At 37.4% G+C, this 19,713-nt stretch overlaps 2 protein-coding genes across 2 annotated transcripts; one reads left to right on the top strand and one right to left on the bottom strand.

The window, feature by feature from the left end:
- Positions 1-14,227: 14,227 nt before the first annotated feature.
- MELLADRAFT_94308 (uncharacterized protein) lies at positions 14,228-15,803 on the top strand (the record flags this gene model as incomplete). Its single annotated transcript, XM_007417185.1, has 4 exons — positions 14,228-14,564; positions 14,652-14,708; positions 14,821-15,004; positions 15,083-15,803. 4 exons carry the CDS (start codon positions 14,228-14,230, stop codon positions 15,801-15,803), a joined length of 1,299 nt encoding a protein of 432 aa, XP_007417247.1.
- Positions 15,804-17,210: 1,407 nt separating this feature from the next.
- Positions 17,211-18,090, bottom strand: MELLADRAFT_112678 (uncharacterized protein; the record flags this gene model as incomplete). The annotated part of the gene is made up of 5 exons (XM_007417200.1): positions 17,211-17,369; positions 17,469-17,559; positions 17,652-17,697; positions 17,772-17,874; positions 17,959-18,090. The coding sequence occupies 5 exons, from the start codon at positions 18,088-18,090 to the stop codon at positions 17,211-17,213; spliced, it is 531 nt and encodes a 176-aa protein (XP_007417262.1).
- Between the last annotated feature and the right edge of the window lie 1,623 nt (positions 18,091-19,713).

The following is a 19,713-nucleotide window of genomic DNA, read 5'->3' as shown; positions in this document are numbered from 1 at the left end:
ACGAAGGAAATTGCAACTCACATTACAAAAATTCTTGTGTCAAAGGGAAGGCTATACCCAATCAGCATGATCTTGCAACTGTGGACAAAAGCAAGATCAAACAGCTCACTGTGAGTATGTTGCTACAGGGCAGCTTGAGGCAAGCCAGCAAACCTATAGCAAACCTATGGCAAACAAGATTGGTGATTGAAGAAAGTTGCGGACCCAGTCACTGCAACTCTGCTCAATCGGGTTTCACACTTAAAGATTATCGCGGTGTCAGGTAACGGTTTTCTTATACAAGGTGTTCATAAACCTTTGTAACTGTTCAGTGCTGGACCAAATCCAGGACTGGTGGTGACTCAGCATTATTGTGACTATTTTGCATTACCAAACAAAGATGGTTGACCTGGCTATGAAGTGTGTCAAGAAGATTTGGGGGACAGACCTGGATTGGAGATCATGGGGTACTTTGAGAGTGAGGCCAAAGGTGTCACTGTGCACCCAAGTCATGTGAAGCTTTTGGATAAAGTGTGTATCATTTCTCAGTACAAGTTTACAACTTGAAGAGTCTACGTCTATCCTGTACCAGTTTCAAAGATATAGAGATAAATGGGTATGTTCACAAATGACAAGGTGCAAAGATTTGATGACAGAGCACCGCATGGGCCTCTGAATGGTTATCAAACAAGGATATTGTTGTGATAATATTGAGTGAGACTTTAAGTCCATCACAAGGAGGTAATATTTATTTTGGTAATGGTTACCATGGAGGATTATAGTTTTGGTTTTGGTTTCTGAATCTGTTTGTGCATTGATCCTGTCCCATTGTAACCCCTTGCTTCTGGTTAGAAATTGTGCACATGTTTCTGTTTCTTAAATACTTTGAACACCTCAGATTCCTTCTTCCCTCCTCCTTGTGTGGAATCTGGATGCTTAGAGTGAGCTCTTTTCATTTTTTCTTTCATTTTTATTTCATTGCTTACCTGGACTGGTACTCATATGCTACAATATACCCACTTTCTTTTTCCTGCTTACTTACAGGTAAGGCATCAACAACCTCTGCCCTTTTTAGTACTTTGTAACATCTTTGAATTTATCTAAAACTCACTCAACCCTGTCTGTCCAGGTTTACACATTAATTCTTTCATTCCACACTTTTCATTTTTTTTGATAAACATGAGCAGCAGCACATCATCTTCAATGTGAGACTATCTTCAAGCCATTGCTCTAAGTATGAATTAGAAGGTTCTTAAAACCATGATCTCAGATGTGCTGTCAAGTAGGTTTTTGGAATTGTAATATTTGAAAGCCCTGTGGATCGTTTACACAGAGCTTGGAAAGATATATTTGGATCATTCCAGAAAATCTCTAACCTTGTTTTCCATGAGATTAGCTGTGATTTGGTAAAAAAAATCACCTTCCTCAAAGTTCAAGAACTAAGGAATTCCCATCCAAGATCAATAAGAGTGTTCATCTATGATTCTGTTAAGTGTTGATCATCAATTAATCTTATCATCTCAATAAACCCAACTGTCATTCTATACTCTGCAATATTAACAGCCTTGACAATTGTTTCCATATTTGATTCATCTTTCTCTTTGAAATTGGGCCCTAAAGTATGCTGCATGTGTATCTGTTAAGGTAAGTATAGATAATCAAGTCTATTAGTAAGTTCATACTTATCCATTAAATTTACAATCAGCTATCCAAAGGAACTGTGACCATTTTGGTACAATTCAACACCCACAGGCCAGAGAAAAGAAACCAAGATGATTCCCTACAGTCTATGTCTATCTGAGGTCTTTGAAACCAGCTCATCTTTGCTAATTCCACTTTGCAGCCAAAAATTAACTCAAATTCAAGGTTTCATCAAAATTGTGCACTTGGTAACAATCCAGCATGGATGAACATCATTTCTTTGTTGTTGTATTGACTCTTGACTTCATTGTAAAGCTTTTTTATATAATCTCCTGGTTTCTTTGAATCTAATGGGTCCACATCTTTGGTTCATCTGACCATAAGTGATTAAAAAAAATTGTTGTCATATCTTTCAATCCAGCCAGTTTGGATGAGTATCCTAACAGATCTTCCAGCCAATCACCCTTTTAGGCCACCCCAGCACCTGCTTGAAACTTCATATCCTTGAGCCTCATGTACCTCCATTCATCAAAGATAGATCACACAAGACTCCATAAACGGACTCATAATTTGTCCTGTGATATCTTATCCAATGTAAGGTTAAGTCATATTGATCCAAGACCAGAAAGGCACATTGTGACCTTCCCATGTACACTCCAATCTCTTGATTTACAATTTCTTCTATACTTTTATCTTGACTGAAAATCTTCTTCATATCTTCTCTGGGCATTTTGGAACAGATAGACACTTGGTAGGTAAGAACTGGTGAGTTCTCCACATACAATGTCTCTATTTTGCTAAGCATAGCATATTCCAAGGCTTCACAACTGGATTTGTCTTGTTTGATACTTCTTCAGCTGGGACTGGTCACACCATTTGGTGATTTTCAGCAGGCATATGGTGTTGAAAAGTATTGCTGCTCTGGTATTTGGTATGACTTCATCATGTTATCAATGATATGAGCTGTAATGAGTGTGTGTGAACTCTAACAGAAAAACAATTATCCTGCTCACAGTTTTCACATGTCTTCCAATACTCTGACTTACCTTGATTGGAAACGGCCAGATCAGTTGATCATGGTATATTGAAGTGGATAAATTACCTATTGAGTGTTGACTAACAGTAAAGTTCAAGTAGTTCAAAAAGTACCCAAAAGAGTAGTTATATTTCTCAGCCTTTTAAATTCCAGCCTCAATCTTTCTTCTCTTGAGATTTTTCTTTTACACATACCAGTGCCAAGAATAAACTTCTCAAGTAAGTCTTCCTGGTGTTTTTGTTTCAAGATGATTTTTTTCAAGTATGATGAATGTTTTGTTGTAATTTTCTTTTTTTGGTATTACTCTTTCAAAGTTGAATACCATACAATCTTATGATTGATTAATCAACTTGTATTCATGACTTTAAAAATCTTTCAAAACCATTGATCAAAACCTCTTTCCAAAGTATCCAAATTTCCAGTCAAACCTCTTCAAGATCCATCATCTTCAAATCCAATTCAAAAAAAAAAACACATTCATTTTTGATCCAGTCAAAAGATTCATCTTCATTTTAACCAAAGAATCAACTCAAAAAGAAAACCACACATCAATTCATTAAAAAAAAACTTTCTAAATCAATCACACAAAAACAATTTAAGAAAAAATCCATAGTAGAAAAAAAAATTGATCAAAAGAAATGGTATTTTCATTTTCAACAAACAACCAAAAAAGTATCAAATAAAAAGAATCAATGCTAAATTTCATAAGTAACCAGAATCAAAAACCAAAATCTTCTTTCCAAAGGATCCAAATTTCCAGTCAAACCTCTTCAAATTCCATCATCTTCAAATCCAATTCAAAAAAAAAATCAAATTCATTTTTGATCCAGTCAAAAGATTCATCTTCATTTTAACCAAAGAATCAACTCAAAAGAAAAACCACACATCAATTCATTAAAAAAAACTTTCTAAATCAATCACACAAAAACAATTTAAGAAAAATCCATAGTAGAAAGAAAAATGATCAAAAGAAATGGTATTTTCATTTTCAACAAACAAACAAAAGTATCAAATAAAAACAATCAATGCTAGATTTCATATATGTCAATAAAGTGATCAGAATCAAAAAACACAATCAAAATCAAAATCAGAAAAACAAAAACACAAAACCAGAAAAAAACCAAAGCAAAAAGCAAAAAGCAAAAAAAAAATAACAAAAACAGTAACAAAAACAAAAAACAAAAACAACATATTTTATGAATTGAAAAGAAAAACAAAGAAGAAGAAAACATATATAACTGTATGAAAAACGAAGAGAAAGAAAATCACACAACACAAACACACAGATAGAGAGATACGAACTTTTTGGTTTTGTAGAAGAAAGAAAATGATTAAACCTTTGAAAAAGCTCGAGTACAAAATCACCAAATACCAAAATATCGAAATCAAAGAAATCATGTTCTACTTCCATTCCTCTTTCTCTCTTTCTCTTTCAATTTTATCTCTTATACCTTCCTTTCCTCTCTTTCTTTCATTCCTTCAACCCACTTCCAAAAAAAAATACAAAAACAATCCCCAAAAGCAAACCCTTTCCTCATCCAAAAACCTAATCCGAACACCAATTCCCACCTCTCTTCACATATTTCTACAAAACAACAAAACACAACATCAATTTCAATCAATCAATTTCAATCAATCCATCAAAATCAGAACCCCAAAACTTCCAACCCAAAAACTTCCAAAGAACTTTCAAAAAAAAAACCACACACACTTACATCCAATAAGATTCCCATATCAGCCACCACAAACCTACAAACAACGACCGAATAAAACTCTGAAACTCTTTTCAATTTACTTTCGATTGATACTTTATTTTCTTTTCCAATCTTATCTATATAAATCGAATTTCCTAAACAAGATAAATGTGCATCTAAAGAAGAAGAAAAACCAAAATAATCCCCCCCCCCCCAAAAAAATCAATCAAAAAAAATCATCAAAAAATCATCGAAAAAAATCATCAAACATCATTCTGTTTTTTTAAAATCATTCTGTTTTTTTTAAACTCATTCTGTTTTTTTGAGAAAGAGAAAGGTACTTACCAATGATTTGTGAATGAGCAAATAGTTTACTAATCACCTCAACATAAGTCCCCACCAAATCCCCCGCACTAAACCAAAAGAATCAACAAAACTCCTCAAACCTGCAAAAAAAAAACCACAAAAAAAAACTCACTTTCGACCAATCGCAATCCTATCCAACCCCTTTCCCAACTTACTAGCCAACCCACTCCCAAACCTCTTAGAAGAAACATCCACTCCAAACCCACTAGTCCCCCCTCCCGTTCCAATCCCATTCCCTCCATTCTCTTCCTTAGCAGCTTCTCTATGATACTTTGAAGCAGATCCTAATCCCAACTTTTTCACCAATCCATTCTCAATCCCATCCAAGACTTCATCAAAACTTTCCAATCGTTTATTAAACCTTTCTGTTGCTCCTAAGAGCTCATTCAACTTACTCGTTCCAGTTCCTCCACCTTTCATTAAGTTTAAAAATCCTTTTCCATCATGTTCAAAAAGTTCTAATCCGTTCTCTAATAATTCAATTAACTTCATCTTAGATTCTAATGAATTCAATCTGATACCTTTCTGTTGCCACATCTGTTTAGGTATAAACAACTTATTAGAAACATAAGCCCCCGTAAGGATCGTACTTCTAATCTGTCTCATCAAATGAAATGGTCTTCTGATCGGATTAGTAGGGTAAGGTAACAACTCTCCAGGTGGAACAACCGATCCATTTCCTCCTACCACAAATGGTACTGAACTAGAAGCATGTGCATATGAACTAGGTGGATGTTGTGCATATGATGATCCAAGACTTGAATGTTTGGGATGTGGATTGAGCGTCTTGGATGAAACTTGGTTCAAACTCTTTCTTGATAATTTAAGATGATGATGGTTCGGATTACTAACGGCTCGGTGTTGAAGTTCTTTTGGAAAGGCTGGTGCTTGAGTTGATGTATTGACTGTACCACGTTTACCTGGTTGTGAATAAGCTCTTAATCTCATCGGAATAGCTGGTGCAGCTGCACTGATAGCCATCATCGATGCATTAGAAGGTCTACTGTAGATTGTTGGAATCAAACTAACCGCTCTTGATGCTGGTGGTGCAGTGGTAGGCACTCTGGGTGATTCAGGGACTTCGGGTGATGGTAATGATCGAATAATCGAAACGGTTCCAGGTGAACACACATCTTGTCCTGCTGGTAAATCAATCTCTACTTCATCTCCCGCATTTGAAAGTTTCCTATGCTCAGGCCGTTTGTGTGGTGTGTCGAGTTTAAGTGGAACAGGTTCCCTTCGTGGGTGTGGAGTAATAGATGTCTTGTTATTAAGTTTATCGACTTCAGTATCTTGTATATGACCAGTTGATAAAGTAATGGTAGTTTGAGTCTTGGTCGAATTATTACGTGAGATCTGACTGGTTTGTGAAGGCAATGGAGCATTCGGCTCACGAACAGAGACAGATCTATCGCTTCGTCCAGTATGAGGACGACGAGGTGTTTGAGAAATCTTAGTGGTGGCCACAGATGATGATTCAGAAGAAGTGTTGGGTCGAGAAGACTTGTGATGAGGTTTCGGCGGTGGATGATCAAGATGATCCTCGTGGGTTTCTTTCTTTGGACTTGTCGACGGATTATGAATCGAGGCTTGAGGCAAGGGAGGTAGTGTAGAATCAGGTTTGAAGGCCGTTGAAGAAACACTGGTACGAGTTGAGGTTGACATACTCTCGTTTGATCGCATTCGATCAAGTCTCGAGATACTCGTAGCAGACACACTACTGGACGATCGATCTCGAACCGATTTCGAATGAGATGATTGGGTATGATTGAGATTAGATGAATGAGAGATACTCGAGTTGACGAGGTGATCAGGCACAATGTCTTTGGTCTCATCATCATCATCATCACCTGCTGTTGTCAAATTGGTTGAGATGCTAGGCTGTGGAAGTGATGCGATGATCGGACTAGTCGTCTGACGCATCAGTGAAGGTCTATGTTGAGATGGACGATGTCGATAGGTAGAAATTGAGTTATGTTTGAGAGATTGAGCATCACGAGCCGTCGAATCTGAACCAAACGATCTACGTTCACATTGTGGCATGAGCACATCAAACTCTTCTTGAGGCGTACTAGGTTGATCAGGATGAGGGACAATGGTAGATGAAGAAGACCGAGGTTCTTCAAGTTCTCGAAATGGTAAAGGTGGCAAAAGTGAAGAGGATGAGTTTTTACGTAAAGATGATTTGGTAGGCTGTGAGAGATTGGATCGAGCGTCAGTTTTCAACGAATTCAACGTCTGATGATTTGATTGATCCAAGAGTGTGATTGATGAGTGAGAAGGTAAAGGAGGAAGAGGAGGAACATCTCCCTGAAAGAAGGATCAAAAAGAAGGATCAAAAGAAATGTAAAATGAGAGACGAATGTGAAGATGGACAAGTTAGCTAAAGCCAAGCGATTGAAAAAGACACATACCGTAGGTTGAAAGTGTTGATCACGAGATGAGTGTTGAGAAACTTGATGATTGATGATAGGCTCAGCTAAATCAGGATTATCATTCACATGAGCTAGTTCAGCTTCAAGTTCACGAATCCGACCAGCATAGGTATTATGCTAGATAGAAAAGAACTTTTGAATCAATTGATGAATAGAAAAAAGAAAGATTCATTAAGAGGAATCACATACGATTCCGACTAATCTATCTTCTTCATCTGCTCTTGCTTTTTTACGTTTTTCCATCTTTGAACGTTTCTCATTCCATTTCGATTCACGATCTCTAAGACGATCTTCGATTTCTTGACGTTGACGTTCGTTCGGACCATGACTATCACCCGAATTAAACCTAGACCAAAGTTCATCTGCCCAAAGCTTATCACGAGTCTGATCACGTAATAAGGATTCTAATTCTCGATTTTCCCGATCTTGACCTAATTCTTCAATTTTTTCAATCACTTCTTCTAATAAGAGTACAGCTTGAGTATAAGCTTCAATGGCTTCAGGTATCTGTAAGGCTGTATCGAGTAAGACAGCTGATTGAGCTTTGGCTAGAGCGACAGTGAGAACTGTCTTTGAAGGGTGTTGATTGGTGAGAGTAGTAGAAGTGGTGGTCTGATTAGACTCCACCCGATCATGTTGTGAATGATGGTGTTGTTCACGATGAGGCGAATGAGATTCTGAAGCCAGATTGATGATTGGATGATAAGATGATTGATTTGTAGAAGATGAGAGTGAAGTAGATTGTTTGAGTTTAGCTGGTTTGATTGAATGAGATGTTGAAGTTGATGGATTGGTTGATGCTGATGATGAAGAGAGAGTAGGTTTGATTGGAATGTTGAGATGAGAAGCAGTCGGATTAGAAGCGATTCTGATTAGATTGAGATCAGGAGAATAAAAGGCAGATGAAGAAGGTGATGAAGAAGGTGATGACATGTATAGTTGAGGATTGATGTTATGATGATGAGTTGAATGGTGTTGAGGTTGAGGAAAAGGAGGTAAGAATGAAGTGTTGTTGGTAGTTGATTGTTCTGTTTTGAAATTGAGTTGATGAGTTGATGAAGATTGAAAGAGTTGATGTAAATCTTGATCTGAAGTTCTTGATGAAGATTTCGAATCTACAATCAATTCATCATTAGTATTTTGAATTTCAAAAAAAAATCAAAACTCTCAAGACTTCAAGCATCGATTGAATTGGATCGAACTTCATCCGATAACTGTCATCAATCTTCAATTAAATCCATCTCTCTTTACTTACCAATTGGGAATCCCACGTCCAGAGAAGTAGCACTCAACGGTAATGGCGGAAGTAAATCTAAATCTAAATCAATCCAAGGTGTAAGATTATTATGATGATTGTGGTGATGATGATGCTGATTAGTTGATGATGATGAAGTTGAAGTTGATTGATTGATTGATAAACTTGATCTTCTACCACTTGCTATTCTGATAGCAGTACCTAATCTAGAACCTTTAGATCTTTTCTTTAATAAAGTTTTAGTATTATTAAAGATGGTATTAGTTGTAGTACTATTAGGTTGAGATGGATCAGATGCAGAATGAGATCGAAGTGACATTTTTGATGGATGAGTTGGTTGGATTGCTTGATATCGATTTGGATTTGTTTGGTTTAGTTTGGTTCTTGAAAAAACTTAAATTCTAATCAACACTCATCTCATCACCAGTACTCTTGAGATTGGTTTTTATTTCAATTCAACTTTACTTTTAAGGGTCTATCCTATCTTATCTTATCCTGAATTCCTGTCTATATATCTTCTACATTCTCTTTCAGTTGAATTCGATTTTATCAATTTAAACTAAACACTTCAAATCTTCTTCACTTTCATTTTCTTAACTCTTAAAACGCGTCAGTCAAGGTTCACTCACCACTTTTCAGTCCAAAGCCAGAAACTCAGAAAATTACACTCAAAACCTAACCATTTTCATCAGCCACCTCAAATATCAATTCAAATCAATTCAAGACAGCACTGGCTATTGATTCAATAGTAGCTTCAAGATAAATCATAGCAGGAAGAGAACAGCTTCTCCTGAACAAATAGTAAAGACAAAAAGATTGCTTAAAGATAAGATGTAGATAATCTCAACAGTTTGCCCTTGTAACAACTGATCAAACGTTTAACATCGGAGCATCAACACATCTTCCTGATAGCCACTAGGATCGAGCAACAACCCCTGTCCAAAAACATAAAGTTAGAGCCAGTCAAAGGTGGAAAAACATAAGCCATATCTAGTGTTACATCCACAAGGACAGACACTGGTCAAGATCTCCATCTCTGTTGTGTGGATGAGTAGAGAGGAAAACTGGCAAACCTGATTCAAAGAATAAAATGTGAATGGGTATGTCAATATGGAACAGCTCCTTTCAAGATCTGACAATTTCATAACAGTGTTTCTCAATTTTGTGCTGGTCAAGAACCAGAGTGGAAGCCAAATAAACAACTTACAAATTGATGAAAGGCTTAGCTTTTGTTCAGGTTAATGGATTATGATTATACAGATAAGACTGATCAAGATGATGTTTGATGATCATCATAATTTTCTTTGGTTTGATTTGGTTTTGAGTGATGATGATACTACCATCAAACAGACCTTGGAAGGCTTTGGATCCAAGGAATGAGGTTCTGGTCATTAATCCAGTCATGTTTAACTTCACATAGATGTTCCAATAATCTCTATGTATGACACCAGACCTAATCTAGTCTGTTCCTTTTACTATCTTGAAATTCTTCAGTATAACACTACAACTTAACATCTCTTGAAAACAGTTGATTCTTTTCCAATGGTTAAATTCTTTTAGAAAAAGTCTAAGAAGACTTGGTAACATATCAATATATCCTTGTAACATGTTGATATGCACACACACAGAGAGACTTTTGAAACAGATCTGAAAGTGTTTTGGTTGGATTCAGACTGGGATTGTTTCCTTTGTGAATGTAGTGATTTGTTTATAGGATTTGTGGAATCATTTGTCTTCAGCTGGGGTCAACTAGCTGTTAAAATTGCAGTTGATAAGAGGAAGATGTGTCTGTTGTGGTACTTCTTTGATGTGTCTTTACAGGATCTGAGGAAATACCTTTGGGTGTGCTCATTGATGTGCTACAAGGATATTGACATGGAGTGGTAAACCCTAAACCTAAACATTTTGATTAGGAGAATGATTTCCAAAAAAAAAAAATGGAAAATAAATTCAAAATCTGATCATTTTTATAAAGTACTTTTTGGTGGGATTTGAGGCTAAAAGCTGATTGTTTGAATCATCAAACTCTTCCTATGCTTCAGACAACTGTTATCAGTATAACTTGGAGTTCAAAACAAGTAGAGAATATGTAGGCCCACCTACTCAACAAAATTGCCCGCCACCTTTCTGTGCTTTATTGTAAAGTCTACTTCAATAACATACATCTCTGCACAAATTCAAAAACTTGATACATAGAATGCTACATTTTATGGTCACAACTCTATTTGGTACAGCAAAATAAAGAGGTGTGATTTTTGTTGAAAGGTTCAGTCATTATTCCTTGCAGACAGCCTTCTTTTGGAATCTCAAACACATAGGTGTAGTTGGTATCTGGCTTTGATATCCATATGGTCCCTAAATTCACTATTGGGCAGTCCTTTCCCTTGCATTCTGAAGTCATCATGTCAGCAAATGTTGATCAACTGATTTTAGCCCCTACTTTTGCTCTAAGACCTCTCCAACAATCTACCAATAAATTTCTCCCCCACTGGTTTCAATCCTGGCACCATGCCTTCCCAAACAATAGCTTTGTAACACGGCATTTTAGATAAACAATCTGTTGATGGTGACCGTGATATGTGGAAACAGAACTAAATCAATGTCTATCTAGAAGCCTGAAGTGAGATTTTCACTCACGATTTCTATATAGTTCTATCTGAAAAGAGTCAAGTGGATGGGATCTGACACAACTGTCTCCTTTTATTTACTATCTCCAGTTTTAGGACAGTGTCTTCCAAATCCACACATTCCTTTCTCTGGTCTGAAGGAAGTTTACCTTGTTCAATCTATAATTCTAGCATTCACACTGATTATCAAAACTATAATGTACAATGATTCCAAATTCATGAAGTCTTGTATGTTCAATATATACTTGGCCACCATAGTGTCACAATTTCTTGCAGAACATTAGTATACCACACAAAGCATGCATACATTTGATGGTGGTAGTACATCCAAGGATTGTGAAATTTCGATTCCAACAACAACATTTTTCTTGAATAAACCTTGTAAGACCTTTTCCTGCCTATTAAATACTTCTTTCATCCCAGGAAATTCTCCATCATCTCATGTGCTTTTTCATTATAGTCCAATTTTTCTATGGGTGTAGTTATAGCATCAAGAAACCAAGACCAAGGTGAATGATGGTGTGTAGGGATTCTTTAATTTTTCAGCTTGGTACTATTTATATGAGTACAAGAATGGATAGGTTTGATGTGATTAGAAGACCAAGATGTTGCAAGTTGTATGTAAAATATTGTTGAGGCAGAAAGAACAAAAGAACACCAATGTGTTTGAACACACACACAAGATGTTTTGGTTTCAGAAGCTGAGTGGATTCAAAAGTGTATAAGCAATATCTGCATCAACTTTTGAGAGGCATCAATTACAAAAGGTTGAGGGGTTTTGGGCACCAGTGTGTTTGACAACTTTGGGCCCCTGTTTTTCTCTCAGCAAGCAACATTGGGCAACACAAAGCAACAGCCACTGGAGAGCAATGTATGGCAACACATTGGATTGGACCATTGCCCAATGTGTTGCCCCATTTGGGTCAAATTTTCTATTGTTGTGATGTGTTGTGGTACATATAAAAATCAAGAACAAAAAAAACAGAGAACAACACGTGGACAACCCCTGCATAAGCATCTCAACGCTACAAGCCAAAGTCTTCATATTGAATGGACTTGAAAGACAATCACTCCTTCCATGTGATTGTTCTGCATCATCAGTTAAACTAACTAAATCTCAATCATAACCTGCTCACTTACTGGCTCTTTTTCTTACTAACATCAACCAGATGAAATTTAACTGATACATGAATGTCTTGAACCAAATCAATGAATTCTAAAAATCTCTAACAAAGAACAAATCAAGAAGATCATTTGAAATGATGTTCAAGAGGGGAGAATGGTGGGACCTTTTACACATGAAGAATCATTCCAAAATCTTGGCTTCTTTCATTCAAATCCAATGGGGAGTGCAAAAAATGGAGATGGATTGGTTAGGTTGATCAATGACTTATCCTACCCAAAGAACAAAGAGGTGAATTTCTTTGTTGACAAGCACAATTTTGATACCTATTGAGATGATTCCAAGACAGTGGCTCATTTTCTGGTCAAAAAACCTGGTGAATGGCTTTTTGCAATCTTTGATTGGAAAAAGGTATTTTGCCAATTACCAAATCAGCCAAGCCAGCAGAAATTCTTGATTATTATAGATTTTCAGAGTCTTTATGGGTTGACCTTGCAGTTGGATTTGGTGGTGGAATGTGCTGTGGGGTTCTTAGAGGGCCGGCAAATGTGTGGAAGGTAATAATGGAGCAAATTTTTGACCTGCCCAGAATATTCTCTGGGTAGATGACTATTTAATTTTAAAAAGACTGAATCAATCAGTTTTGCTTGAAGATATTACTTTGCTTAGTAATTCATTGGGTACAAATCCAGCCAAGAGTTATGATTTCAAAGCCAAACAGAAATACATAGGCTTTGTTTGGAACAGTAGAGATCATATGGTTTGCCTACCAGATGATAAACTGAAGCAAAGGAAAGATCAGATTGTAGATCAATTTTTGGATGAAAATACTGTGTGGTCTTTTGAACAGTGGAAAGTTTCTATCCATTATGATTTTCGTGGTATTAGCGCCAAAAACATGAGAGAGTGAGGACAGTTTGAAAAAGACTTTCCCCGGTTAGTCTCCCGGTTTCAACAAACCGGGCTGCAAACCCTTAGAGTTTCGAAAATTGGGTGTCGGGTGTTAGAAACCGGGCCCCATATAGTGCGATTCATACCAAAAACTACACTGCTCAGGTGTGTTGCTGTTGCCCAACGGAGAAATCTCCGTTGCGCTACATTTGATACTTGCAAGGAACTGAGAATTCTGCATGGCGACTGCAAGGCGGCGCAACGGCTTGCAACGCTTCGCAGCGCAACATCCAGCGTTGCAAGAATCCTCCAAGATCTCTTGCGCCAAACTTGCACTTTATTTGTTTTGACAACCCCAGTCATTGTGTTTCAGCTGGCGCAAGAACCCACGCAAAAACCGTGCGAGACGAGGTGCAAGATCCTTGCCAGTTCTACTCAAGTATCTTGCACAGAATCTGCACGCATTAATTTTGAAGTTTAATACCATAACTTGATTCAAAATGGTGATGGTATATCAGTGTCACTTGAAATTGAATCTCATATTGAATCATCACGTATATGTACACATACCAACCTAATCAACTCTTGAGTCTTTCCTGGTGTCCTGTCTTTCCATTGCATACCAATATCAACCGGTATCGCTCGAAAGTGAGAGGGAAAAAAAGTTGATAAAAGTGAGATTTTAGTAGTCAATCTACAATATGAAATAGAAACTTCAAAGAGTTGATCGTGAATCAGGACCGATGGAGGTGTAAAATAGTGATCAGATCAATTTCATTTCTTGATGGTCTAAACCCTGTTTGGTAGTCCCTTAAACCGACGGATGACGGGTATGAGCAAAAGCTGAAGAATGATGATATTGGATAAGCTTTCATTGATATAAATCTCAGCAACTACTTATCAATTGTTTGAATTATTTTCTCGTATTCATCCAAAGAACTTATAAGATTTATATACACATTTATCATTTATTCATCACATCGTTTCTTACCTTATTTTTTTGAAAAACTTTTAATAAACGCAATAGTACCCTTTTAATTTTTCTATATCTCTTTCTGAGTCGATCATTTTCTAAATCAAATAAATAAACAAAAATAAATAAACACAACATCAGAACAAATTTATAAAGGAAGCAGTTATCATCAGTAAACTAGATATCGTTGAGAAAGAAGAATTCAAGATGTCATACGAACGTCCAACATTTGTTTTAAATCCTTCAACAGGTTTACCACCACAAGCCATGTATGGACATCATCATCCACCGCAACAATCTCCTATCATGTTAGCCTATGCTCCCCATCCAATGATGATGCAACCACCGCCACCACCACATCATCTTGCTCATCCACACCCACACCCGCATCCGCATCATCCATCGGCTCTTTCTCCTCATATGATGAGCGCCTATACTATTCCTAATCCTCCGTTACAACAAGTTCCACCCCCTCAAGTTCAAACTCAACCTAAAAGATCTGGGTTTTGTAAATTCTTTAATGCCGGAAAGGGCTTTGGTTTCAGTTTCGTAGTTTTCATTTTATATTCAGGATGACTTCTTTGATAATCACTCTTATACTTATTAATTCTTTACTTTTGATTTTTTTTAGTTCAAGATGATAATCCTGCTGAACTTCCTACTATGGATGGTGATCCAGGAACAGATAGTTTGGTTTTCTTTCTTTCGTTTTTCCTTTTTTCAAATCTTATTTCAGTTTTATACAAAAACTAAAATCGGGTTATTCTCTCTTTGGTTTGATTTTCTTTTGATCGAAAAAGTTTTTGTACATTATTCTTGTATCACAAGATGTGATGCTGGATTTAAATCTTTATTAGATGGTGAAAAGGTAGAATATGTTTTAGGAAGATCGAATAAAGGTTTAGCTGCTTTAGATATTACGGGACCAGGTGGAGCACCTGTTAAAGGTGCTTCTAGCAATCCATCAGCTAGATCTCCATCTATGTATGTTTGCCTTTCTGGTTCTTTCCTCGTAAAATCTTGTGAAAATAATTTCTAATCCTTTGGTTTATCGACACCTAGTTTGAAGAATCAACAACAGCAGCAACAATATATGCCAGCTCAACAATTACATCAGTCAATTCCTCAATCAATTCCTCAATCAATTCCTCAATCAATCCCTAGTCCTTTCTTAAACTGTCCTATGGTTGTACCACCGAATAACAATTTAGCTGTCGCAAGATCAACAAGAACCACACCGAGTGTATCTCCATCACTCGAACACAGCAATTTAATTCAACCAATGTCAACATGGATCCCGAATTCAACTACACCAAATCGATCACCTCAAACAAATGTTAGTCCAACCTTTGGTATAAACTTAGGAGCAGTAGGTACGAAATCGATGAGAAGAGAAGCTACCGAATCATCATTTTTAGGAGTTAATAATCTAACCACTAAAATGTTGAGAGTTTCTTCTACTCCTATACCATCTGGTTTAGGTATAGGTGTAGTTTGGGAATCATCAAATCATCATAATCCTAGATCTAGAAATCATTCTCCTATACCTACTACCACAATTTGGTCACCTCCAGGTGGTAGAAGAACTTCTTTACAAAAAGATTCTAATATGCATTTTCCTACTCGTAGATCTGGTGAAGTTGATCGTACTCAATCTAATTGGAGAGATTCTCCTAAATTATCATCTTCTGCTTCTGGTCTAATTTCTCCCAATTTAAATATTGAACTTTCCCCTATTTTACCTCAAGATCTTTTATCTGATGAAAATGTATCGGTGTCTTAAGTTTCAAGTTGATGTTCTTTTTTCTTTTTTGGAATGGTTTCTTTTTTGTGCTCCCTTTTCTTCGTTATCTGAAGTTGAATCTTGTTGTTGTATTTCTTTATCATTCATTTTATTTTTTTCAATATGAAGTTCTGTTCCATTTAATAATTTCTTCTTCTTGATCATCGGTTTTTACTCTTTGATGTGTTTCTTGGTTTTTCGATTTTTCATCTTTGTATTGCATTGTAATATGATAAATTGAAGAAAATGGAAAAAAGTTTCAATCTTTTTCGAAAACAAAAGACAAGAACAATAAGAAATTGTTCATGTTGAAGAGGAGGTGGTTACAACTGGGAAGAACATTCTGTGAACCTCGTCATGAGTCCGATGAATCCGTCGGTAGAGTTCCTTTTTGTGGTTCGAAAACCAGTTGATCAACCATGATTGAAACAAGCGGGCTAATCGTTCATCGCGTAAAATGGCATTTGCCATACGTCAATCAAGTATATATTACGTAAACAAAAATGCGAAGTTCTCCAGGCTTCAGGTTTCAATAGGTTTCAATGGATGCGAAAACCATGAACGTCCAATGCGGATGTGAGACAAGGGATCTTGGTATCAAGCGATCAGTGATGGCAGCTACCTGTGTATATAATGCAGCTTCAAGTGGTCTGACTGGATCCTTCTCGCGATCGTGTACTTGAGGCAAATGGACTTGAAGTCGCAAGCCCTCACAAAGGTAGACGGATTTGATGCTTCTCATCCACGTATGAATACAAACATTCTGACTTAGATTGAATGGGCCTTTTGGATATAAATGTAGAACAACCAAGTTCGGGAATTCGGGACGATATACTACTTTGTGCACCAACGTCATTTATAGCTTATGGTACGTTAATCTCATCCTAGTCAGGTTCATCATCTTGTACTTTTGAGCTCATTGGATCTCCATTCTTCTTTTCCTCGTCAATCTCAGGTTGCAACTTCTTGCTCCGTCTATTATGTGCCACTTGAGAATTTCATGAGACGTGTTGCCAAAAGCACAATTCAAATCATATACCTTTATCATTAGCCAGGCCCACTCAAATAAGTAAAGACAGGCTGAAATGTTCCTTGTCGTTTGGGCCACAATCACAGTCTTTTGCTCACTACCACGCAAGGTAAAATTGACAAATATACAACTACATGGTGATTTGGGATCAAGAACCCTATTCAAGCGGTGCTTCAAGTTTCATGTGACGTCTCGAAGATTCTTATGAGTTAGCGGAGGGAGAAGTCAAACAGCCCGCAAATGCATAAGGTAAATCGGTGACCTGTCAAATAGGAAGATCTTGAGTGCGAGACTCATCAGAGAAGGCGAGGCTCCGAATACTCTCAAACAGAATATTACTCAAGGGATAAGAGGATGTAAGAGAGAAGTCAAGAGATTCATTGCGTAGATAAAGGGTTCTTGGGCTCTCCCAAAATCTCAAGTCGCATTGCTTGTTGCTCAGCTTTTGATAATCGAATATGAGCTGGTATAAGAGTAGCACCAGCATAATTGAACCCTCCAGCGGCTGTACCCCACAGTGCACAGTTTCCAAGAGCCTAGTTGAAAAAATATGAGGATAATATATATGTCAGTTTATGGATTGGGGAGGTCTTGGACTACTGTGATGAGTTCATTCATAAGTTCAAAGTTCTTACCATCGGTAGGTGTCCAGCTCGTACACCAAGAATAAAACCAGCAGCACAGCCTCCAGCAGCTGCATTCCAAGGATCATTCTCATCTCGCAATCTGTAAAATGAGCATCCGGATGAGATAAAAAGCAGTCACGAATCAATTGATGTTGATCCGTCTTTCTAATTTTGATCAATATGCTACTCAACCCAGCCACTGTCTCAGATACGCCTCCATATGTGAATCCCACCGCAGCTAAACCGAAGGATGTATGTTTAGCCAAATGGTCGAGATATGCCCTTCGTCTGTCACCAAGATTGATCACTTACCAGCCATAGCAGTAAATTTTGTCACGTTTGCAAAGTAACCCTTGTAACCTTCGACCGGAGAAATGACTCCATGGTGAATAGCACTAACTATTGAGCCTGCGAGCTATTTCAAATCCGTAGGATGAAGTTAAATTCAAAGGGCTGAACCAGCTTTGAAGTTCGAAAAGTGAATCGGTAGCTGACTGACCCCGGTGTAAGTTCCAGCTTTGGCAGCAGCTGTGAGAGCTGATTTGTGATCGTAAGGTTTGTAATCAGATCGAGGATGTCCAAGAAAGAATGATCCCATGAAGATCGGTGGTCGACGTTCGATGTCACCCATATTGTGAAGCTCCAAGCCGATAAAGTTGATGATGACGGTAAAGGGCAACCAACCGATAAATGGCGAACTAGAGCTCTGGTTGGGCCTGTCTAAACCCATACCCATTGGCCAATCATACACCCGGGTTTTCTCGTTGGAGGAGATCACATATCAATAGCAATCCTGGGTTCAAATCCCCGTAACCCCATTCATTGATATACCAAAAATTCATCGTCACCTAGCGTCACACTTCTCATCAAAGATCAGAGACACATACATTCATCAGCCCAAGTCTCTGCCTTCCTGTTGAACTCATTGAAGTGGTGCAAGCTTTGCAACAAACAATGATACCAGCACTACGGTGGCTCTCAGATCAAAAAACATCGGACAATTCATTAAACAAGTCTTAATCCAACCAACCAGTTGGCGAGTTTGTTTCAAGATTATCTTGAAAATGTAACTTGTATTTCGGTGATAGAACTGGCATTTTCACACATAAAAAATGCCAGTCCTCAGTGGGGTTCCGAAATGAAGATGTGATTGACTCTGATATATGTATATCTCCAGTAAATAAGTTTGCAGGGCTTGGAGAAATTATGAAGGGTGATGTGTAAGAGCAATAAAGTGGGCCAATTCTTGAAATGCAAAGTTACTTGTGCAACATGAATCAAACTCTGCTGATTTATGGTTCCATGACACATGATTTTTGAGAAACAAATGTACTCTCTCTGGTCCCACATAATTTACCACCTTAGAGATATTGACTCAAAGATAGCCATAAATTCATTGATTCGTTTTGGGTCCTCAGGAAAAATACCCAGGCTACTTGATGGATTGTGATTTGGTGTGATTTGCAGCCAACAGGTCTTGCCATTTACAAAACACACACAATACAGGTCAAAAGCCCACATTCCAACACTTCACCGCTAGTTGCAATCTCAATGATTCTTGGACTTCAGGTTTCACTTATCTTCTCAACAATGGACAAACAATTTCTCTTGGATGTGATTATTTACTCTACATACCCTATTCAGTGGTCAAGTCATTGGCATCAAGCTTGGTTTTAGACCAATTGGAGTGAACAACCTTGGCAAAGACTGGATCATCTACTACAAGGGGTCAAGTTAGGCTCAAATATGGGTGCCTCCATCACAGATCACCAAAAACTGCAAATTATATATGCTGAGCCTTGCTATATACCCTTCTCAAATTGAAATGAAGTGTTGCCATCCACTGGCTTACAAGGAAAACCAGTTACACTTCAGAGCTCAAACTTAAGATACTCACTCTCCTATTGAATTGCTGTTGTTGTAAATCTATCTTTGTGGACAAATTTCCCAAGCATCAATCTTGTGTGCCACATCAATGATCATGTGCTCTTGAAGCGGGATAGCCTTTCAAGATCACAAAGAAGTACTCTATATGTATGATAACCTATATGTTGTTGTATAGTATATTGCCCAACTAAGGTGAAATCTATTGATAAGGGTGATAATTCTGTTTTCCCAACCTCTATATGTTACACAAAAACATACCACATGCCAAAGAACCTATATATGTATAAAGGTGACAGAATTTCCTCAAGGGAACTACAATGGATCCCAAAAAAGGCTGATGTCAAAACATGACTATGTAGACCCAAAG

The sequence above is a fragment of the Melampsora larici-populina genome (genome assembly GCF_000204055.1).
Source record: "Melampsora larici-populina 98AG31 unplaced genomic scaffold MELLAscaffold_69, whole genome shotgun sequence".
NCBI lineage: Eukaryota > Fungi > Basidiomycota > Pucciniomycetes > Pucciniales > Melampsoraceae > Melampsora > Melampsora laricis-populina.
The sequence above is the reverse complement of the archived record's forward strand: the minus strand, read 5'-3'. Positions and strand labels throughout refer to the sequence as shown.